The sequence below is a fragment of the Typopeltis vanoorti genome, chromosome 15, assembly GCF_054136105.1.
Source record: "Typopeltis vanoorti isolate ZY-2024b chromosome 15, IOZ_Tvanoo_1.0, whole genome shotgun sequence".
Taxonomy (NCBI): Eukaryota; Metazoa; Arthropoda; class Arachnida; order Uropygi; family Thelyphonidae; genus Typopeltis; species Typopeltis vanoorti.
Window position 1 is genome coordinate 43,620,741 of NC_143563.1, and position 25,399 is coordinate 43,646,139.

A 25,399-nucleotide genomic window follows, 5' to 3' on the forward strand; every position below is an offset into this window, starting at 1 on the left:
GTAAGTAGCACCTTCAGTATTTTGCATGTCTACGCATTAAAGAAGGAAGAATAATTTTAAACGAGAGAGAGAGAGAATGATCACAGCATATGAAAGGCGAACTTTTTTCTTTTTTTGAACGAAAAGCTGAGATTTGATTGTTGCTTTCGCTAGATGTTTGCCACATGTTTATTTTTTTATGAGCGAAAATGCGATCGAATTAAAAAAAAAAAAAAACACCTTGTGCTTAACAATGTACTAGAACGTTAAACTCGTGACACGTTCACGCGTATAAATTGAAATCACTGATGTTTAAATTGCAACAGTTTGAAGTAAAGTTTTATTCAGCTAATAGAAGGTTCTTCCACGCCAATATTTCAAAATTATGGATTCAACAAATAAGGTAGTAATTTTCTTCTATGCTATTCTCCCCCCCCCCCATGTCTACGTTATTATTATTATTATTATTATTATATTTAGAAAAAAAAACTATACCGATCTGTATATTTAAATAAAATTATTTAACGTTCATGTTTATAATGTAGCACATCATTACTACTAACGATAAATAATGATCATGTTTTCGTACAATACTTTTTTTGTATAACGAATGTATAGCTATAGTTATTGTTCGGATTATATTTTGTGATTGATTAAATAATATCAGCTGTGTGCAGTCAATTTAGTTAATAAACACAGAGAAATAGACTGTGTATCGTAATCAGTAGTTTCGTGTATCTCACGTGTTCACGGTATTATATCATCGAGAAAATAAATAAATCCCTTCTGCTTTTTATTCTCCAAAGAGAACAGAGGGAACGCTTTAGTCATAAGATTTGAAACTGGTAGACAGACAAACTCAGTAAGTTGTGGTCGTCAGTAATTGAGCTCGTTGCAATTAACGGTTACAAGATAGTGATGAGTGAATTTTCTCCATAGTTGGAGAAAAAAGAAATTCCTCTAGATGGCGACTGGAATTGAACTTATAACGACTCTTTCTTTGGAGTTATGGACGCAAAAGAATGACTATAAGGTTAAGCAGCCACTCTTCCTGATACAATATAATGATTTCTGCTTACTTATTTTAAAACCTACAATAGCCAGAAGCGTTTCTGTTAGCATATGAAAAAAATATAAATAATTACTAGCGACCACCCACACACACACAGAGGAGAATCGTTCCAAGGAGATACACATTTTACATTTATTTTAAACCACTAATTTTACTTTTCAATGTACACGAACAGTGAAACAGCCAGAATCTTTTCTTTCAAAACTTACTTCTTTGATGTGAAAAATTCTTCATAACACTGGCACTGCTACTCACTGTCCTATCTCAGTATCGCGGAGTGTAGACGCAATTAATAATAAGAAGAAGATTTCGCTGCATATTGTACGAGAATGTGCTGATAAATTGACATTTTCAAATAATTGTTAAAATTGGAGATCCTTGGCCAATTATTTCTTGCATAAGTGTGGAAGCAAAAAAGCTATGTTAAATTACAGACTATTTGCATTTCTGGAGAGGTAACTGTGGTCTTGAAGAGATTACTAACCAATCTCCTCAATATTTTTGTATAGACTAAAGGATTAGCACATATTAGATTGATATATTGATACATATGCTGCAGCAAGTTGGTTTGAATTATCGTTCAGTTGACTAGATAGGCAGCTGTCTAATATAAATCCAAGGTTTGGATACAGAGCAGCTACCTTTGAGAAGAGGTCTCAGTAGAGTTTCAGAAAGTTGTCCTTGTATTGCTGCTGTAGTTAATGATATTGAGATCTGTAGTTAATGATATTGAATGTTTTCTTGCAAATCTATCGATTTGCAAGAAAACATTCAATTGCTTGCAGTTAACATAGAGTTGGGAAAACTATACATGTTGTAGTTGCTATCACAACGATTTGAATAGATTTGCTATGTGGGAAGAAGAATGGGGGATATATCAGTTCAACATCCATAATCGTGAAGTTTTACTAACGTCAAGCATATTATATCCACTAAAATTTCACAGCCGGATTAAACTTTTCCTGAGAGCTTATGAGAATATACCTTCGGCATGAGAGTCACCTTGACTTTCACTACTTAAAAGACACGAATTCAGTTCACGAACCCATATATTAGCCTTTTAGTAGTGCGTTTAGGTTTCACTGGCCTGACAGCTGTTTCAAATTGTTTCGTTCTCACCAGAGATCAGGAAGAAACTTAAGAGGTAAAAATCCACATCTAACTGTAGCAATCATATCATGTGGGAAAGTTATAGTTTTCATAAGTGAATTCTCGATAGCTGCGATCACAAATTACTAAAATAAAGTGCCTAAAAGACCCCGAAAGTAAATTATTTAAGTACAGAATATTATACCCGTTTAAATTTCGCAGCCAGATTAAAATTTTCCTGAGAATTTATAAAATGGCTGTGAAATTTAAAGGGATTCAACATCTTCTAAGCGAATAATTTATTTTTGCGAATGAAACCTTTAGGCTCATTATTTTTAGTATAGTTTCATATTTTCGAAATCGGAAATTTATATTTTAAAACATGGAAAACTGTGCCCCACATTGGTGGTGATGTGCTACGGGAAGTAGAAGAGACAAGGGATTTTAAATTAATGGTGAAATAAGGAGTTGATGTTCGGAGAATATATTGCAAAAACTGTGTAAATCAGAAAGTACTACTATAGTAAGAAAATGGAAATTCATCTTCCCTGAAAAAAGATAGAAGCGGTCATTTTAATCTGTAAGGCTTTGATTAGACTACATGGAGACCGCTTGAGCACAGATTTGGTTCCAGAATGTCGAAACCACGAGTAATGGTACAAAGGCGGACAAATAAGGACAATATTGGGCATGAGAATTTTGACTCTGAATACGTTTAGGTATTGTAATTCCAACAACGTTTCCTAGAAACTGTACAAAAGTGTGGTGATTAAGATAATGAGGTATATTTATTTATTTTATTTTATTTTTCCAGTGTGGTGGGTGAGAGGAATGTCAGATAAACTTATTTTTTGGAACTACGGTTTAGGCAACTAAGGTTATGAGAGTAATATATTGTCTGCTAATGCATATACTTCGCATCCTAGACGGAATTTCAATATAGGGCTTTCCAATCAAAGGATTGAGCTTTCATACATCAGTCGATACTGATTGAGCTACAGAAGCTCCTCTGGCGAGTGCAAATTGTGAATCAGTTTAAGATAATGACATATATGGAAATATGACCTGCACTAGTTCAACCTTGGTATCGCTTCTGGGTCTGGCTCCCTCTGATCAGGCCTTAATAAAGGTCGGAAGAACCGGTCTGGGTAGTGACCCTTCCCATAATGCATAGCATTATACATGTCCCTAAGGAGATGTGCTTTGCATTATGGGATACTGAAGTCAATAGTCAATAGTTTGATGATATTCAATAAGGATACTCACTAGAATTTCTTACATACGAGTATCAGTTTTGGTTTAAATCGAACGACTTTTAGTCATAAAATTATGCAGAATGATATTAAATTGATACAAAATTATGTACTGCATGCAATATTGCAAAAAAAAAAATAAAAATAAAAAAAAAATAAAAGACAGTGGTAATTTAAAAGTCTTCATCGTGTGATAATAAATTCTGTCACAGCACAAGAATACTGTTCAATAAACTGAGGATACATTAATTCAAAGTTTCAGTACAAACGAAGAAGTAATAGGCCGGTTATGAATTGGTAGTAGTAGCAGCAACTAATGTAGCCTCGGTAAAATCTGATCCTGGTTTTAACATCTACGAAAGGTTAAAATCCTGGCGCGAAGGCCAGTGCTAAAATTTTCGCCATCGTATGGAATCCATCAGTATTTTTTGTCTGTTCTTTTTCATACAAATGTCAAAAAAAAAAAAAAAAAAAAATCAGCTAACGCCTATTTGTTCCCGTATAGGGAGTAGGCGGGGCCGTTTACCCTAAACTCGGGTTTTTCGTCCCGTAAACTGAAGAAAATCGACCGTCGAACACACACACTATTTTCAGACATTAAAACTATTGTGTTAGGGTTATGGACCACGAGATGGCGGCACTAGCTTGCCGTCTTTCTCACTGCGTACCGATGAATCAGTGATAGCCTTGGGCCAGCTATCTCTCTGATTGGCTACCAGTGGAGACTGAACTACCCACTCAGTCTCATACAAATGTACGTTATGTATATATTTTTTTCTTATTGTATAACAGAGCTATTTCGTGAATATCCACTATTCCTTTACTTGTTTTTGGCATTAGCTGGATGCACTCTAAAAATATGACTTCAACTGGAACACATTTTAGAATTATTATTAATACCATCGTGGGAGATCATACTATTCTACTTCGCTAAATACATCTCATCATCTACACTACTACTTAATTCTCCAACTACGACACTACCACCATCAACGCCATCATCACCAACAACAGTTTTTTGCCTGTAAATTGCGTGTGTTCTGAAGGCCGATTTGTCTCTAAGCGGGATGAAAAACCCAAGTTTCCTGGAGAAAAAACTACAGTGTGAGATCGGCTAACTCACCTTCAACTGAAAAAGCCCATATAAGGATTCCTCCCATCATTACAAGAATTGAATCCAGGTCTTTTCCAATCGAAGAGCGCAATGTTCCACTGTTCTTCCAATTGCGCTACGGCGGCTATTTATTTATTTTTTTTTTTAATCAGCTAACGGCTTTTTTTTTTTTTTTTTCCCGTATACGGGAGTAGGCGAGGCCATTTAGCCCTATCTAACTTTTGGAGACTGAGTGGGCAGTTCAATCTCCACTGGTACCAATCAGAGATAGATGGCCCAAGGCTATCACTAATTAAGCGGTACACAGTGAAGAGAGACGGCTCAAATGTGCCGCCATCTCGTGGTCCCTAACCCAAACACAATATATTTAATGTCTGAAATAATGTGGGTTCTACGGTCGATTTTCTTGAGTTTACGGGACGAAAAACTCGAGTTTCCGGGAGGAAAAACCCGCTTGCCCGTGCCAGAGATCGACTAACTCGGGAACCGGTCGAAAAAAGGCTTAGAAAAATTTCCTCTAGTCGCCGACTAGACTCGAAACCAAGTCTTCCTTCGTGCAGCCAACCGCCATGGTGTGCAAACGCCACATCCACTGAACTACACAGGCTACTTGCTATGCAGCTTCAATTATAAATTATAATTAGAGCATATGCTTTTAGCGGGCTTACCTACTGATCATTTTTAGGAGAATTTCTCACAACGCATAGGATTCGTTTCGTCCGTTTTGCTCAAATGTTCGTTTATATGCGAGTTACTCTACGGTAGGGGTTCTCAACGCGTGGTACGCGTACCTCTTGGGGGTACGTGGTAATTTTTTTGGGAGGGGAGGGGGTACGCCGCGAGAGCTCAAAAGTCGGGAGATCTAGTAACAAAGTCGCTTAGTTGGTACGATTATTTGTTGTCTGATGTCTTCAAAGTCTGCAATCGTTTGCTCATTTTCTTTAAGAAATGAATCTAGTCGCCGAAATTGGTCACAGCTGTTCTTTTTAATTCCGTTTTCCCAGAGATAATATATAGATATTTTTTTACTATGGCCTCTATTTTCTTCTCAACATAGAACACATCAGTAAAATATTTATAATTTTATAAGATTTGTTAAATTATTTATGCCACTTTTTGTGTTTATTGATATATGTAATTTATGAATACAAAATTTAATATGTATGCATATATGTTTGATTTTATTTCCATTGTTATACTATAACTATAGTTTTATCTATCTATACAAGGGGTACGCCAGCTGCATACACATTTCCAGGGGGTATGTGAAGAATAAAAAGTTGCGAACCACTGCTGTAGTGTTCTGTCTAACCGGATTTGAAATTGGTATTTAGAATTTCCAGAACTTTGTTGAGCCACTTCAATTTTTGTTTTGACCAAACCATTTGTAGGAACAAAATCTGGCAAAACATTTGAAAATTATATAAAGAGGATAAGTTACCAAGCCTATAACATATGAGTATCGTTTGTGGAGAATGAGAAGGAATATACTGTTTCCTTGAAGGATTTGAGATTATTATTATTATTATTACATGACACCTCTAAGGAGTCCCAAGACTCATTGAGGGAGGGCACCCGTTCCACAGCTCTTCTCTGTCTCCATAATTCAATCTACCAACTATCATCATCATCTACACAAGTGCCACCTACTGCCCACCACTAGTATTTTCACAGATAATCAAAAACATCCATGCCCATGCTGGGATTCGAACCTGCAGCCTTTTGGCTGGAGAGTGGATAGGCTAACCACTTTGCCAACCAGGCTGGCATTATTGTTCTTCAGAGATAGAATGTAAGGTTGTTGTTATTGTTTTGGAATTACAGACCAAGACTATATTATATCCGAAATTTAATGTTTTTCTGACCGGTTTCCTGTTTTACAGAATATAAAACTCCTTCCCCATATGAGACTAGCTAACTCACTTTCAATTGAAAAGCCCTTCTTCTCTCCTCTCCTCAACCTAATGGTTGATGGGTAGCAATGCTGCTTTATAGATTAAACAAGCTTTTCTTGCCTTCCTTGCCCAATAAGTATTTTTTATTTATTTATTATTTTTTTTTTTGTGTGTGTGTGTGTGTGTGTGTGTGTGTGTGTGTGTGTGTGTGTGTGTGTGTGTGTAGATGTGTTTACAGGGCCAGTTTGCAATATGAAAAACCTGAGTTCCAGGGTGAAAAAAACCTGTCACCTGCATATCAGACTGGCTAACTCACCTTCAGTTAAAATGCCATGATAAAGGTTCTTTGGGTCCTAGATGGTATTCAAACCCAGGTCTTTCCAACCAAAGGGCTTTGCTTTGTCTATACAGACTGAGCTATGGACGCATGTGAAAAGCCTGTATACGAGGGTTGTTTGATAAATTTCCAATAGATGGCGACACAATTCGTTCATTCATACCAGTGTCGGCACGTATTATCTTTTTCATAACCCCTGACAAAATTTTAGCCACGTGCGACGCATAGTTCTCGTTTGGCAAACATTTGCCGGCAAAGGTTGGTAGAGCCTCTGCTACTAATGGCTCAGTTAAGTAAGTTTGAGCGCGGTTAGTAGTTGGAAGGGTCCAATTGTTCGATGCTGTTGGCACACTCTCCCTCGATGAGTCTTTGGACTCCATGGAAGTGTCAAATAATAATATCATGTCAAATTTAAAATGACCGTGTTCGCATTTTTCATAAAAATGGAGAAAAGCGAGTTTCGTGCAGTGATAAAACACTTTTATTTGAAGAAGTGGACGGCCTCGCAGTTCAAAGCCGAGTTAGATGCAGTTGGTGGGGACTCTGTACCAGCATTAAAGACTATTTATTTTTGGATAAATGTGTTTAAACGTGGTCGTAAGTCCATCGAAGATGAAGCGCGCTCCGGACGCCCGACTGAGATCACTATGAAGGAAATGATTGACAAAATCCATGGTATTGCTATGGAAGACCGCCGCGTGAAATTGCAGGCATCTGAACGGGTGTGTAATATCCTGCACGAAAAATTGCACATGAAAAACCTGTGCGCGCGATTGCTGACTGTCGATCAAAAACGCATGCGAAAAGACATTTCAACGCAGTGTTTGGCGATGCTTAATCGCAATTCGTAGGATTTTTTTGCGTCGATTCGTTACTATAGACGAAACTTGGATCCACCACTACACACCTAAGTCCAAGCAGCAGTCAAAACTGGACAATGCGCGGTGAAATTTCGGTGAAAGAGCACCGAAAAAAGCGAAGATCGTTTGGTCAGCTCGGAAGGTGATTACCGCTGTTTTTTGGGATTCCCAAGGAATTATCATGATAGCTTATTTGGAAAAGGGTAAGACAATAAATAACATGAGTCTATTATGCGTCATTGCTGGACCTTTTAAAAGAAGAACTGAAGATAAAACGGACAAGACTGGTGCACAAAAAAAGTGCTCTTTCATCAAGACAATGCACCATCCCACACATCGGAAGTCGCAATGGCAAAATTGCGCGAATTGAGGTTCGAATTGGTTCCACATCCGCCGTATTTTCCGGCCTTGGCCCCGTGTGAATTCTTCTTATTCCCAAACTTAAAAATTTGGCTCGGTTGGAAAAACTTTTCTTTGAACGAGGACATCATCAAGACTGTCAATGACTATTTTGCACAATTTGACAAATCTTACTTTTTAGATGGGATGAAAAAATTGGACACTCGCTGAACTAAATATGTAGACCTCGATGGAGACTATGTTAAGAAATAAAGGTGATTTTTTCCAAAAAAAAATGTGTTATCAAACTTAGATGGGGATAAAAGAGAGAGCAACTGAGCTGTGGGGGCTTTCAGAATGTGAGGAAGGTTATTGCAGAAGATAGAGCCATATGGAATGAAATCGGAGGACAAGAAACTGATTCAGTTGGACAGCAAATGGATATTGACTAGCAGCTGCTCTTGTTTTTACAGACTTAGGGGAGAGTGGAGGAATGCTGGAAACCACACTGGAAGAGGAACTCCATGAAAATTACAGAAAAGGCTGAAGACAAAACCAGAACATATATCAGAAAGCAATTAGAACAAACCTTTGTGTGTGTGAGAGAGAGAGGTTATCAATTAGCTGGATTGTCTGTAAATTAAAGATGCTGAGAAATTATATTCTTGGTTTAATCCTTTATCCAAGTAAGCAAACAAAGTTTGCTCCTGAAGTATTTGCAGGACAGGGCAACTCGTTTATAGAGGCTAATGACTTCACACCACTTGCCTTAGTATCCCATAATGCAAAGCACATCTTCTTAAGGACATGTATAATGCTATGCATTATGGAAAGGATCACTATCCAGATTGGTTTCAACCTTTACTGAGGTCTCATCAGTGGGAGCTTGGAGCCAGACCCAGAGGTGATGAAAAGGTTGAAGTATTGAAGAAGTCATATTCCCGAGTAGCCAAAAGGTGTCACACCTTATTATTAAAATACTCTGGATTAGAGATAGTTGGAAGTTTTTCCACTTGGTTATATTATAAATTAAAGATGCGAAGAAATTATATTATTATTATTACCGCCCCAAGACCTCATGGAGTAAGACTCATTTGGGAGGTCCTTTTATCACACACACAGCTCATCATACCGTGTTTTAAACACATTCAAACTCTTTGCAGACACCACATTCTCAGGCAAGGCATTCCAATCATTCACAACTCTACATGAAAAAAACCTGCCTCTCACTCCCCTACTCACACCCTCTTTATAGAGTTTCCAGGGATGACCTCTGGTTCTCCCCTGATCTCCCACTATTCTCTGTAAAACTTCTCCAACATTGATCCTATAACAACCCCTTACCAAATTGTAGGTCTCTATCATATCTCCCCTCTTCCTCCTGTCCACCAGACTCTGCAAATTACATCTTCTCAATCTTTTCTCATACTCGACATTCCAGAGGTCAGAAACTACCTTAGTCAGTCTCCTTTGGACCCTTTCCAACATCTCTTCATCCTTCTGAAAACCTGGTGACCAAATCTGGGCACAAGAGTCCATGTGTGGCCTAATATCAAAGCCTTATACAACGGAACAAGAATCTCCCTACTTCTACACATCAGTGTCCTCCGCATCATTCCCAGAAGCCTTTGTGTTGTCTTCACAATTTTGGTGATGTGTCCCCTAAATTTTAGATCCTTATCCACTATCACCCCCCAGATCTCTTATTTCCTCTACCTCCAACAATATATTCTCACCAAGCATAATTTCTACATTCCATCTTTGTTTTCCAAATTTTAAAACCTTACATTTTGCAACATTGAACTCACATTCCCATTTCTGTGTCCAATCACTCAATCTATCAAGTCTTCCTGTAAGGCCACAACATCTTCACTACACTTCATGGTTCTTCCCAACTTCGCATCATCTGCAAACAACTGAATATCTCCATCCAAATCTTCACCTATATCATTAATATACAAGTTAAATATTATAATATTAAATATTAAATATATTATTGGTTTAATCCTTTATCTAAGTATAAGCAAACAAAGTTTTTGCCTAAGTATTTTCAGGACAGGGCAATTCGTATATAGAGGCTAATGACTTCACATCACTGCCTTTACACATCACATCACTTGTCATTAGCCTCTATATATGAGTTACCCTGTCCTGACAATAATTCAGGTGCAAACTTTGTTTGCTTTCACTTGGATAAAGGATGAAACCAAGAATATAATTTCTTGGCATCTTTAATTTATAGTATATTCAAGTGGAAAAACTTCCAACATATCTGAATTGTCCTTTACAGCATAACATCAGGAGGTCTTAGGGAAGTTTTTGGTTTATTGGTGTACTACCCCGAATTGCCTAGATTGGCAATTTAGATAGATAGAGTGATGAGAGCGAGAACGGTCAATGCGTTTAAGGAGTGGTATGATAGACTTTGTGTTTCCTCCCTCGATGAGTCTTGATAGACTTGTGTTTTTTAGAAAGGACCTCCCACGATGAGTCTTTTGACTCCATGGAGGCCTGAATAATAATAATTTAAGGAAGGTGTGAGTTTTTAATGTTTGAGCACAACAGTTCACCAAATGAAGAAAGGAAATGGAATATACTGTCATCAAGAAACAATAGACCGGATATGAAATCAGTAGAATAAAGCTGTTATCTTCTTGTTATATTTTTATGGATTTTCATTTAATTATTTCCTTCTATATAAGAGAAACAGATTCATTTTCAGATAATAATGTAATTTTTCTCATCAATGCACTGTTAAACTTGATCTTAGGTTTAAATAATAAATAATAATAAATAATGTACAAAATTAGTTACTTTACAATGAAATAACTACATAAAAATTTACCACTATGAAAAGCATTAGCCAAATACACATTTTAGTATAGAGTATTTTTCAATATATTACTTATGAGACTCTTAGCTTGCTTAGTCTTTGAACTTAAATAATAACATAAAAAAAAGAATTCTAACACTCTCTCTCTCTCTTTCTTTCTTTCTTATGCAGACTTTTCTCCTTTTAACAAAATTCAGATCAAGAAATAATTCTCTCTCTCTTTTTTCTTTACATAAAATTTTACAAGCTGTTCCAGTCACGATGTGTCAGAAGGCAATTTTAAATTCTTTTCCTACAATGGTTGGAAATTTCAATTCAACAAATGCCTCATTTATTATTAAAGTTCCTTAGATATATATATTTTACTGTTTAACAGTGAAATACCCTCTCTTATTTCAAAAAAGATGAATTTTTTTAAAAAAATTTTGTCTCTTAAAGCAAAATAATATAGTCATCTAATCTAACTTACTTTCTTTTTTTAATATGCAGAACAGTAAATTCCTTGTAGTCTGAGCTTGGAGTGGTTTGCACAAAGATAAATAAACTGAAGATCAAAATTTCAAATTCCTTCATTTCACCCTTTTCATAAAAGAAAAACATCCTTATTAACTGAATCTTCCATCTTTTGTACAGCTATATGTTATATACCAGCTCGTGTCGTACGTGAAGCGGCCAAAGAATTGTCAGTGCCCTTGACCATTATGTTTAATTTGAGCCTCAGGACTGGGTCAGTCCCAAGGGGGTGGAAAGAGGGGAAAATAGTTCCACTGCACAAAGGTGGTTCCAAGGCTGCTGTTGAAAATTACCGGCCAATCAGCATAACAGGAATCATTATCAAGGTCTTAGAGAAAATAGTCAAGAGGAAAATACAAGATTGGATAGAAGAAAATGGGATACTGTATCGGGGACAGCATGGTTTTGTGAAGGGTAGGTCATGCCTCAGTAACTTGCTCACGTATTATAACACAGTGACGGCTGAACTGGATAAGGGTAATGGGTTTACAGTGATTCTGCTGGACCTTGCTAAGGCCTTTGACAGGATACCACATGGAATTCTAATCAGTAAATTGCAGCATATGGGAATGGACATAGGGTTGGTGAGATGGATAGGAGGGTGGTTGACGGAGAGATATCAGAGAGTGGTTTACTCAGGAGTAGAGTCCACTAGACGGCCTGTGACTAGTGGTGTACCACAAGGATCTGTTCTTGGACCACTGCTGTTTAATTTGTTCATAAATGATATAGGAAAGGATCTGAGAGGAACAGTTCATTTGTTTGCAGATGATGCGAAGTTGGGTAGGGCAATAGTGAATGCAGATGACGTCAAAATTTTGCAGGATGATTTGGATAGATTGGAGGTCTGGGCTAGGGAGAATGGATGTCAATTTAATGTGGCAAAATGTAAGGTTATGCATTTTGGGGTGAAAAGATGGGAGGCAGTTTACTGCATTGGTGGAACCGTGCTCCAGGAAATTGATGAGGCACGAGATTTAGGAGTGTTGGTGGATAAGGAATTGAAATTTAGGGGACACATTGCAAAAGTGGCCAAATCAGCTCATCAAATCACTTGGTTGCTGAAGAATACGTTGACAAGCAGAGACAAGCAGGTTATTGTTCCTCTGTATCGAGCCTTGATAAGACCCCATCTAGACTACTGTGCTCAGATTTGGTCACCTAGGTTTCTTTTTGATGGGGAGGAGGTGGAGAGGATCCAGAGGCGAGTGACCAAGATGATAGCAGGTCTGTGGAATGAACCGTATGAGAACAGGTTGAGGATTTGTGGGTTGCAAAAATTGGTTGATAGGCGGAGGAGGGGAGATATGATTGAGACATTCAAATTACTGAAGGGTTTCTATAAAATTAATTCAGAAGATATTTTTGAGAACAGGGCTGGTTGTGGGAGGACTAGGGGACATCCATGGAAACTGGGCAAAAGTGTGGTTAGTAAAGGTGTTAGAGCTGGGTTCTTTACTTTTAGAGTAGTGAATGAGTGGAATGCGCTCCCTGAGTCTGTGGTGGATGCTGTGACAGTGAATGAGTTTAAGGCGAGGTATGATAGATACTGTATGAATGTCGAATAGTTGTGATGAAAATGATTTGGGGCCTCCCTCGATGAGTCTAATGACTCCCTGGAGTTGCCCGTAATAATAATAATAATAATAATAATAATAATAATATATGTATATATATATCCAAGTTATAAGCAAAATTGGAGCAGATGTTTGTATCTAAACCATTTAGGGGTCTTTTGATGTTTTTCCGGCAAAGAATGGTGGCATGTCAACTTTATCACTGGATGATATTTCAAGGATACCACCTGGATGTGAGAGATGTAAGGCATGGTAGGGGAAGAAGTTGAATGAGGTGGCAATGGCAAGGGCTTAAAATGCACAAATGCCTTTTTAGCAGAGCCATACTTATGCAAAGGCTCTAGCTGAAGGGCCCCAAGAAATTAGTGTCAATTTAAGGGGCCCTGAACAATGAGGGAGGGGCCTAGAGCACTCTAGCATCTCAGGCTCTGGCTGCCTTGGGAAAAATGTAAGTACGGCCCTGCTTTTTAGTTTAGTAAGAGATATTACTACACTATTCAAAGTCAAATTTGTTTTTTTTTCTCCTATTGCAAACTATGTTGTAGGCTGTGTGAAAGTGGAGTTTTGTTTCAAGCCAGTTCTGGTATATTGACTCGGGTGCATGAACCATCCAGGCACACTTGTTACAGAACTAAGGCTTGGTTAGTGGTGGGTAAGGATCATTAATGGAATACATTATGAATATACTTCATGCAGGCAAGAATTACTTCAGTTATTCCATCAGAGAAAATATTTTGAGCGTTAATTGTAGAAATATGGATTTTTTAATAGTATTTATGTATAATGACACCATTCATTATCACTATAACTGAACCTAGAGCTTATTTGATACATGGTAAGAGGAGCTGAATGGAAAGGAGACAGATGTTGTTTGGGCACAGATCAAGAGATATTTAAAAGCAGCAATGTCTCAGTACATTCTAAAGGGGAAAAGGTTAAAAAAAATAGGAGTAAAAAAGCATGATATCTGAAAGGAAGAAGGCACTGTGGAGGTAGAACAAGATGAATATATAGTTATATGAAGAGTACAAAGAGAAGACCAGGCAGGCGATTTGGTTGGTAAAGACAGCAGTGAGAGTGTAGAATGACCAGAAATTAGACAAGCAAGCCAAGAAAAATCCTAGTGAGTTCTTTTGTTATATAACAACAGAAAAAAGAATGATTATGGGAGGATGATGTTAGTGGATGACAATGATAGATTGGCAACTGCTGCAGATAATATAGTTGAGGTATTCATTGGACAATTTATCAGGATATTTCATCCAGATGAATGTGACACTGTGAGAAGCTTGAGTGTAGAAGATATTATGGAGAAGAGACTGGGTAAGCAGGAGGTATATGAGGTATTAAGTAAACTGGATGTTAATAAGGCAGTAGGACTTACATATCACCACATGTCTTAATGGAATCCTCCAGGGAATTAACAGCATGCTTGACACACACATGTTTAACATGAATTTTGTAACAGGACAAGTACTAAAGGAGTAGAAGGTGGATAAATTACTCCACTTCACAAAGGTGGGGGAGGGATAAGAGTAAGGGATACAAATTATAGGTTAATCTGTGTGTCTTGGATTGTGGTTAAGGCATTACAGTATGGGTTTGTCATGTTTTAGCAACCTGCTTACAACAAGGTGACGAATTCACTGGATAAGTGAGATGCATATAGAGAGAGTGTACATGGATTTTTTTAAAAGTCTTTAATAGATTACCACATGACAAGCTTGTAGCTAAAATGAAACAAATGGGATCGGATAAGCAACTATTGACTTTGCTGATAGGCTGTCAGATAGGTATCAACAGATTATGTATGGAAGAGTGGCATCCCCAAAGAGGAAAGTAACCAGAAGAGTGCTGCAAGGATCCGTTTTGGGGGGTCATTATTGTTTAACTTATGTGTTAATGATATTGGAACAGGCTTTACATGAGGATCTGAACAAACTGAGTGGGAAAGTGAGTGGAGCTATCTGTTTCAAAGTGTAAGGTCTTGAAATTTGGTGGGCAAGGATGGGATGCAGAGTATACAATTAATGGGGAAATTTTACAGGAGGTAAAAGAGATGACTGGGAGGTGGCAGAGAGAGAGAGAGAGAGAGAGAGAGACTTGATATTTAGGGATCACATTGCTAGAATTGTGAGAACATGACATGGCAATGATGAGGACCTTGACATGCAGAAGCAAAGATGTTATGGTTTCCTTGTAAGGTTTTTATCAGACTGCACATGAATGACTACTTAGCTCAGACCTGGTTTTCAAGGGGGATATCTTAGAGACAGAGTCCAGATCTATTCGCAGCCTTGTAAACAGAAGAAGGAGAGGGGATATGATGGAGATGTACAAGTTGGTGAGGGATGTTATCAAATTAATGTGGAGGAGATTTTTCATACAAATAGGGACAAAAGAGTAAAACAAAAGGTCATCACTGGAAGCTGTATAAGGAGAGTGTAAACAAGGGAGTGAGGAGGAGGTTCTTTGAATGGAGAGAGCCTGGTGAATGGAATGCATTGCCTGGGAGTAGTGCCATAACTAGCTTTTCATGGGCCCTGTGCAAGATTTTATTTGCACAGAGCCCATGAAATGTATAATGTTAAGCATTAAGAATTGGCCAATCCCTTAATGCTTAATATTATACATATCTGCAAGGAGATGTGTTTTGCATTATGGGAGATACTAGGATAGGAGTGTTGGTATCTTGCTCCACCTTTGCTATGAGTTGCCTGGTGTTGTACTACTTACCCAGGTAAGGTAGTACAACACCATATTCAGTCCTGAAGATATTTTCAGGCACAAACTTTGTTTGCTCTCAATTGGATAAAGGATTAAACTAAATTTATTATATTTTAATTTAGAGCTGACACACAAACAATGACATGTAGCCATATACTGCCACACAATGTTGTGAAACTATATAATTGAGGGAAAGGAAAGAAAGAAAAAAGAAAGAGAAGAGAAGAGAAGAAGAAGAAGAGAAAGAGAGAGAAACAAAACTCAGTGAATCCGAAAATATGTGCTACACAGAGAGTGCCTCCATAATTCTGGACCAGAGAAGAAAGTTATAGGTGTACAGAATAGAAACATTGAGTGTACATTCACCATGCTGGCAACTTTTTAGCATTCACTGCTGCCATTAGATATTTGTGAAAGAAACCAAACTATCCTATACTTGTGATTGTTATCTCCATCTTGGTACTGCCAATTCTAAAATTATGTATAATTCAATTATACATTATGTGAAGAATGCCAATCTTAATTTCTGTTCCAGTTGCATATGTAGCCATGTGGTAGTGACATTTGGCACCTATAGCACTTGGCTGGATAAAGAAAGACCATCTAATGCATGGGAAAACCATCTAGAACCTCATATGCCAGAGATCCGTGTATGGGGGTTCTCTGGCACAGGCATGTAGTGTTTTCTCTCTCAGAAACTCTGATGTTTAACCTTGCATCAGAAAAAAAAAAAAAATCAACTGTAGAACTCACACTACTACTACTACAGACAGATAGATAGTAATATGAATGTTAGGGTTTAAGGCTGCAAGGTGGTGGTAATTGTCTGATGTACTCTTCCAAAAAGCTTTGATTCATTAATAGACTGGGCTTACTTTAGTGAAGGCTTGAAGCATGGAGACTGGGTGCTGACTGGTCTTTAAAAAATTTAGGGCTAAAGGAGCTCTGCCTACTCATAATTTTTTTTATATTAATTTCTATTGCTTAAATACAGTCAAGTATCTTTTATCTGAGAATCCATGGTTTGCTAATTTTTTAAACTTGTAAAAAAGGTGAAAAAAATTAGCTGTGGAGAAAATTTATTATGAAAGGTATTACTATGTTGGCAGCACATTTTGTCATTTCAGGTGCTCACATCTTAAGTTATGTTTAGATTTTCTATAATATGGAAACATGAGTTGCAAGTAGTTGATGCAATATGAGATTATCATACTGTAGGAAAAGAATATAGGTATCCCTGCTCTAGAAATACACATACTAGCTACTGAATTAGAAACTTTTATTTAACACCATGTTGGGCCTCCTTTAGCCCATATTACAACATATATGTGGTTTGGCATAGATTCCACAAAGTGTTGGATGATCACATCTATATCTACAACATATCAGGCATTCACTAGACAGTTCTTTAACTGGTTCAGACTTGATGGAAGAGGACTTTGCTCCCAGATCTGTTTATCTAACATGTCTCATACATTCTCAATGGGGTTCAGATCTGGGCTTTGTGATGGCCAGGGAAGATGGTGAAAGTCGCTGTTGCTTGCTGAACCACTGCTGCACAATTCTTGCATGATGGACAGTAGAACTGTCATCCATGAAACAATCATCATCTTCTGGATAAAAAGTCAACATTATAGGATGGACTTGATCGTCAACAATGTTTGGATATTCCTTGGAGGACACAAGAATTTCCAAGAATATCATGGGACCTGTTCTGTACCAACAGAACATGCCTCACACTATGACACCACCTCAGAACCTTCAGCTGTAAATAAATTATTATCATTATTATTATTATTATTAACATTTGACCTCCATGGAGGTCAAATGGCAGAGACTCATCATGGGAAGTACTCACTATTGCATACAATGTTCATCCAACCATGTCTTAAACTAATTCAATGTGTCCACATCCACAACACACTCAGGATGCATTCCACTCACCAACTACCCTCCATGCAAAGAACCTGCTTCTCACTCCTTTGCTCACACCCTCCTTATACAGTTTCCAGCAATGGCCTCTTGTTCTGCTCCCCTCTCCCATTCTATGAAAAATCCCTTCCATGTCTACCTGATAACAACCCCTGACTAGCTTATATGTCTCAATCATATCCCCCCCCCCCCTCCTCCTTCTCCTCCTATTCACGAGGCTCTGCAACTTACATTCTCTTAATCTGTCCTCGTACTCCACATTCCAAAGACCACTGACTACCTTTGTGAATCTTCGCTGCACCCTTTCCAACATATCCTCATCACCATGAAAACCTGGCAATCAAATCTGTGCACAATAATCCATATGAGGCCTGATCAAGGCCTTATACAATGGAATCATAACCTCTCTATTTTCTGCGTGTCAGGGTTCTCCGCATCATTGCCATTATTCAATGTGATTCAGGGGCTACATTGCACAAGTTGTGCAATGTAGCCCCTGAATTTCAGGTCCTTGTCCACCATCACTTCTAGATCCCTCATCTCCTCTACTTCTATGAAACTTTACCCACCAAGTGCACACAAAGTGTACAAAGTACACCAAATGTATACTTTGCATCCCATCTTTGCTTACCAATCTCAAAATTTTATACTCAGCAACATTGAACTGATAGTTCCACTTACCTGCCCATTCATGCAATCTATTCAAGTCCTCTTGTAAGGCATTAACATCAGCCTGACTGTGCATTGCTCTCTCTCCAGTTTTGTATCATCTGCAAACAGCTGGATATCACTAGTTAAACCCAACCCAATATCATTAACATACAAACTGAACAACAATGGCCCCAAAACTGACCCTTGCGGCACACCACTGGTGACCTTTCTCGTTCGAGATATTGCACCCCAAAATACAACTTTCTGATACCTATCCGACAGCCAGTCACTCATCCAACACAGAAGGCTGTTATCCAATCCCATCTGTTTCAATTTATTTAAGAGCTTGTCATGTGGCAGTCCAACAAAAGACTTTGCAAAATCCAAGTACACCACTGTATATGCATCTCCTTTATCCAAGGTATTTGTCACCTTTTTATAGTACATAAGTAAGTTAGTGAAACATGATCTCCTCTTAACAAACCCATGCTGATAACCACAGAGAATACTGTTGTTATCAACCCATCTCTGTATCCTACTTCTCACCAATCTCTCCAGGACCTTCACCACAACTCCAGATATACAGACCATCCTATAATTTGAAGCTACAGCCTTTATGCAGTGGAACAATTTTACCCTCCTTCCATTCCCTTGGAACCTGTGCTGTTGCAAAACTCTTATTAAACAGGCATGCCAATGCTACTGCCAGTTCCCTGCAACATTCCCATTAAAGATGCCAAGAAATTATATTCTTGGTGTAATCCTTTATCTTGAGTTGTAAATGTAAATCCTTGAGTTGTGGAGTTGAGTTGCAAATCCTTACAACTTGAGTTGTAAATGTAGAAAGTAGAAAGAGATGTGCTTTGCATTAAGGGTAAATATTAAGATTAGTGATCAGAGCTTATTCTACTTTTACCATGAGTTGCCTTGGTCTTGCACTACATGTAGGATCAGCTAGACTTGCAACACTTGCAGGTGCAAACTTGACTTGTTTGTCTGTTTGCTTACTTGGGAAATGGAGTAAAACCAGGTTTAAAATAGCTTGGTATCTTTAACATTGAGTTGTAAATGTTTACAAGGCAAGCTGGGTTCATTGCTTCATGGAGCTCTGCCAAACTCTTTGCCTACCATCACTATAGAACAAGGTTTATTGTGACTCATTGGACCACATGACTTTCTTCCAGTGTCCAGTTATAGTGATCCTGATGATAGTGTAGACGAACTTTCCAGTTCTTTGCAGAAATCAGTGGTTTCTGTATAGGCATGTGACTGCCAATCCCAATCCTCTTCAATTCCCTGCACATAGTTTGGTGAGATATGGGTTGAGAACAGTCTTCATTAAATGCTTTAGTCAATTGCTGCACACAAGAGGTCCTGTTTGTCCATACAAGCTTTCTAAAACAACAGCAATCTTGTTCCTGCAGACTCTCTTAGGACCACAATTATGTCTCTTAAATAAGCAATGCGAGTTATTTTTTCACTGAAAAACCCAGGATATCTCAGCAACATGGCTCCAAGGACATCTTTTGAGATATCCCAGGAGCCATGATTTTGAAAACAGCTTTGCTGTTTTTCAAAATTGTGGTTCCAGCCAGACAGGCACCCACAATAAGCTCTTTATCGAACTCCAAAAGATCCTTTGTTTTTCCCATTGTCATCAGCTATTGATTATTACTGACAGTAGCATTTTTAAATATTTGCCTAGAACATAAGATGACGCATGTGACTAAGTATTATATGCTGTGCATGTGACGTTTACATACACATGCATAAAGGTTTCTAATTCAGTGTTCAGTATGTGTAGCTATGACCTGGAACATCCATTTACTGCCATACTAAATATATATGAGCATAATAATGTAAAGGAGAATGATTTTGTTAATCGTGATACTTTTTTTTTTTTTTTGAATAGATTATTTGTGAGGAGAAAACCATTATCAGTGATACAGCTTCCAGTATCAATAACAATGCTGTGGTGGACATCAGTTACTCCTTATATGAAATAGCAAACCACCATATGTTTCTGCTCTCTATACCCGGTTGGAATAAAGGATGTGAGAATAGTTATAACAAGAAAGTACAGGAAGAGTTTGTGAAGTTCCATCGTGTAGAAGGTGCAATGAAAGAAACCACAATTGCTGATGTGATTGGCAGTGTTCGGTCAGTCATCCCTAACAGTCGGTTGGCAAGTTATGGTGATTATAAGTATGACTTTGTTGCTGAGTCCAGATATGCAATATCACCTACTGTTGATTCCAACAGCAATACAGAAAATACAGATGTGAAAAAAATGAACACTTCTAGTAAAGAACCTAATGAAGAAGAAGGGAAGCAAAAAACAATAACAATGAACAGAAACCAGACAGAAGTAAAACCGGAAATTTTTGAGTTACCCGAGGTGAATGATGTCATGAGAAAAATGGCAGAGAAAACAAAGACTTGCTGTGTAGTGTAAGTTTTTAAGATATTTTTCTAAAATAAGTTTCTCATAACAACTTTTAATTAACGTGTTACAAATCTTGATTAACAGTATAACTTAAAAAAAGTAATAATTGAAATACTTACATCATAAGCATAAAATAAATTTTGTAGACATCTCTTGTTTGGTTTACTGAATTTCAAACTATTTTTCTCTTGCAATTGCTTTTTGTTTCCTCATAATATATCCCATTAAAAATGAACATCTGCTTTTGAAACACACTACAGTCTGTTATACTCATTTTGTGTTACTCCTACTGAATTATTGGAACATATGATTCAAACACTGGGATGGTCTTGGATGAGTAAATGTTTTGTGTGACGAGTAGGTTTTGTATAATTTGTGGAATTTTGAATATTCTTGTTCACAAAAAAAAAAACAGTAACAATTAAAACACTTGCTTGGTAAGCATAAGAATAACTTTGTAAACATCTCTTGTACCTGAAGCTTAAGGTTAACAATGCACAAGTTGTGAAGTCTTCACATTGGATTATGGCAATGATGCAGATCTTGCCATGCAGAAATAAGCAGGTTATGATTGCATTGTATAAGACCTTGATCAGGCCTCATATGAATTATTGTGCATAGATTTGGTACCTGGTCTTCATGGGAGTCGGGATATACACATAAGGGGTCAGGTGGTAAAATGGTCTTTGGATGGTGAGGTATGAATACAGATTGAGGGAATCCAATTTGCAAAATTGAGTAGTTTGAATAGGTATTAGTAGGAGGAGAATGGAGAATATGTTGGTAAGGGTTTTTTACCAGATTAATGCAAAAGAAATTTTTCATAGAATAAGAAACAGGACTAGAACAACAGATCATCCCTAGAAACTACATAAGGAGAGCGTCAAGCAAAGAGTAAGCAGCAGGTTTTTTGCATGGAAAGTACTTCTCAGATAAGTCTTTTAATTCTATGGAAGTCTGGTATAATAATAATAATAATAAACAATTAAGAAAATGTTCATGCATTTTGTAATAGCTTACAGAGGCACTGTTTCGTTATCAGCCAACTGAAACAAAAAAACGTTTTGAGGTGCATTTCTCAAAATTCATATGCACTTTGATCTATTATCAGACAGACAGATGAAACGAATCGATCAGATTTGTTTTATCAGTCCATAAGCATTATATTAAAGAATCATGAATCGTCATTGTATACTTACAGCATACATTAATGGGCATTCATAATCATCTTGATATTTTCATGATTTGTCCCATGATCAACAGAAATACATAAAATTCATCACTGCAATTGAAAACCAGAATGCACTTCCTTTTATGGATATACTTGTCACACGTCTTTCATCAGGTTATTTACTCTTACTGCCACACACACACATGCATGTCATTAGCACTTGAAAAACAGAGACGTAACAATTTGCTACAATGAACAAGCTTTTAAGAATGAGTTACACAATATCAGCAGAATATTTTAAACAAATTAGCTACAAAAAAAAATAAAAATCCTTCACAAGATCACTAAAAGAATTAAAGTAAACCCATAGCCATTCCATATATTAAAAGCATATCAAAAAAACTGAGAAAAGAATATGAGAAAAACTGCAAGTATACTCTATTTGATCACAAAAGAAACGAAGAAATTATGAAAGAATTAAATCAAGAATCAGTAATAGAAAAAATTAAAAAATATAAATATAAATGGATGGAACACGTTCAAAGAATAAAAATAGAAAGATTACCAAAACAAGCCTTAAAGTACAAGCCATTAGGAAAAAGAAAACCAGGATGTCCTCTTAAACGATATCATGCTATTATCATGCATATATATACACACACACACTGTCATCCTTCGACTTACATCCGGGTTCCATTCCATCCGGCAGGACTTAAGTCGATACATTAAATCAACAGAGTTATAAGGGTTGGGGACTTAACCGTAATAAGTATACTGTCATTTTAATTTTTACACCTTATTATAAAACTGTACTGTGTGTTACTGCACTGCCACTATAAAACAGGAGAATAATCACCCAAATCTTTCTCCACAATCACATCTTCAATAGCTTTCCTGTGTGAACGATCAGGCTGTGGCTCTTCTGGTGTAACTTTTGTTTTTTTGATGAAAATGTCCAATGTGCTTTGCTTATTCCTCTTCTTCTTTTCATCATAAATTTGTTCATAGCAAGCAAATGCATCATGTACTTTCGTTTCTATTATTAAGTAGCATTCGACATTGGGATCCTTGTCTTCAGCCATTTTGAGAACATCGCAAACTGCAAAGAACATTTCTGCAAGACCCTTCACTGTAAATTGTTTAACGACCTCTTCCTGTTTCTCTTTTCCCTCTTCCTTTTCTTGTTTTTCCTCTTATGCAACAGTTGTTCCTCCAGTTCGACCAATTCTTTGTTGGTCAACTCTTCTTGGGAACTTTCTATGAGTTGAATTATGTTGTCATCATTCACTTCAAGATTCAGATTGTTTGCTAGGCCCTCTATTACAAACTTCCAAAATCATGCACAAACCATTTTAATGTCTTTTTCCATATGCCACTCATACATTGAGAGGTCACTTCGTCCCAAGCCACAACAATATTTTTAATTGCGTAAATAAAAATTAAATTCTGTGTGATGATACTGCATTTCCCCTTTTTACGGGAGTTCACAGTACCATTTAGTTCCCCCAAATTTTATCCGGGCTCTGGAACTGGCATAGGTTGGCGAATCAGACCTATGGCTGGGTGAGTATTCCTGACTATAATCGGTGTGTCCTCAGTCCGGTTTGCCTGCTTGCGGGATGAAAAACACCAGATAAATTGCCGGGAAAAACCCTGCTGTCCACACTCAAGACTGACTAACTTGGCTATGGCTGAGGAAGATCCTTAAGCTCCTCACGTCGTTGATGGGAATCGAACCCAGGCCACTCCTTTCCCAGGCAAATGGTTGTGAAGCGCAAAGCCACTAGGCTAACCACACAGACTTTAATAGCATGATAAATATTGAATGTTTTCCAGAATTGCATGAGAATCTGGTCATTTCATTCAGTGGCAGAAATGGCTTGAAAAGCCTTAAACACTGCAAGAACTCCCTGATCCATCGGTTGAATCAATGAAGTAGTGTTTGGAGGGAGAAACATGAACTTGGTGAAGATCACCACTATAAGACGTACAAGATGGATGACCGGGAGCATTATCTAGAATTAATAAAATTTTAAATCCACTCACATAACAGTTAATTAAGGCATCCTCAAACAATTTTTGAGTAATCCACGACTTCTTATTGCTCCCATAATGAAGTGGGAGTATGCTTCCTCAAATGGTTTCAGTTTATATCCAGCCACATTACCCGTAATAGAATCATAATATGGACATTAAGAGCTTTTAGGAATCTGCTTCCATTAAATGGAAGCAGATCCTTTCATAGCCTCTACGACTTTATCCTTATTTTTCAAAGTTCGAAGTCGTGTATCACATTGACGGGTTTACCAGCTTCATGTTGCTTTATAACTCTGTTTTAAGATCAACTGCTCACTTCTTTTACTGTGATTCTACACTAGGTTTTTTGATTTGATATGTAGGGGCCATGTTGCACAAAACATCACAAAATATTTAACGATAAATACACAAATAACCCATTTCTCAAACACAAAATCAACAGAAGAACTGTTCAAGACACGTGCTGACTGCCGAGGGAGGTTGCCGCTGAAAGCGTTGTTGCCATTGTGTATGTTGTACCTTATGCTCGCTTGCATCTTGTTCGAAAGTATAGCTGAAAATATAATTTATTCCCTTATGGGATCACGGCGTATCTTTGAAAGGATGTAACTCGAACGGACGTAAGTCGAGGGATGACTGTATATAATAAATAAATAAATAAATAATACAGCCTTGCTGTGACCTTTAAATCCCCTACAAAATTAAAGTATTTATTCATCTCCTCAAATCCTCTTCTGTCCTCTCTCCATGGGGAGTAGCAAATCCAAAGGACAAGATAGCAATATGAAAGTGCGATACAAAAGACATCACATTCAATAATTAATGAAACATCCGACCTTTCTGATCATACCCTGGATACATTCCAGACTGTTAACAAGAGAGGTGCCAATTTCTTATATTGTAACCAAAACCTGATACAACTTGCAGAAGCTTGTGAGATTCCAATCAACCACTGTAATCTCAACAGTAATGATGGTTTAGAAATCTCATGAATGTGGGCAGCCAGGGGCATGCCGACAATATGTGCAAATGTGTGCAATGCACACAGGCGCCAGGATAGTAAAGGCGCCAAAGATTTCAGGCGAGGAGGAAATACTTAAAAAAATATTATTCATTAATTATATCAAAATAAATTACATTTTTGTTTAAATTTTAATTATATTTTATGGATTTGTCTTAAACAAATTATTTATAATCACTTATTTGTTATTATTCCTTAAGATCTTATTTTATTCTGATCCTAGTTCTAACAAGTAGTTTAGCGTAAACAAGTAAAAACTTGAACTTGCATGAGTTTACTGTTTACAGAATGACATGCGTATGAATTTGTTTAATCTTGTTCACACTCGCATTTGCTCTAAACATATATAAGAAAATCTGCTGCAGTTTTTAACTTTATTCTATATTCTGCTGTTATCAGCAGAATATAGGCAACATCCTGCAATGTACCTGAATCATCATGAGAAAAATTTAAATCATTTGAACAATTACAAAAAATGGACAGAATTAATTACATCCTTAAAAAATAAAACTTGTATTGATGATTTGCAACAAACAGTTTAAGATAATGAAAG

The 25,399-nt window shown here is 37.3% G+C and overlaps 1 protein-coding gene across 3 annotated transcripts in view; it reads left to right on the forward strand.

Moving 5' to 3' along the window:
* LOC150098713 (uncharacterized) overlaps positions 1–25,399 on the forward strand; it is a 160,431-nt gene that overhangs the window by 73 nt on the left and 134,959 nt on the right. For 2 of the 3 annotated variants that reach the window (XM_090404803.1, XM_090404804.1), the window contains exons 1-2: positions 78–382; positions 20,084–20,622. In XM_090404803.1, the coding sequence (XP_090260929.1) occupies positions 365–382; positions 20,084–20,622 (557 nt within the window). In that variant the 5' untranslated portion in view covers positions 78–364. Of the gene's footprint in view, positions 1–77; positions 383–20,083; positions 20,623–25,399 lie in introns of those variants that run through there. The other variant, XM_090404805.1, reaches the window with a different exon arrangement.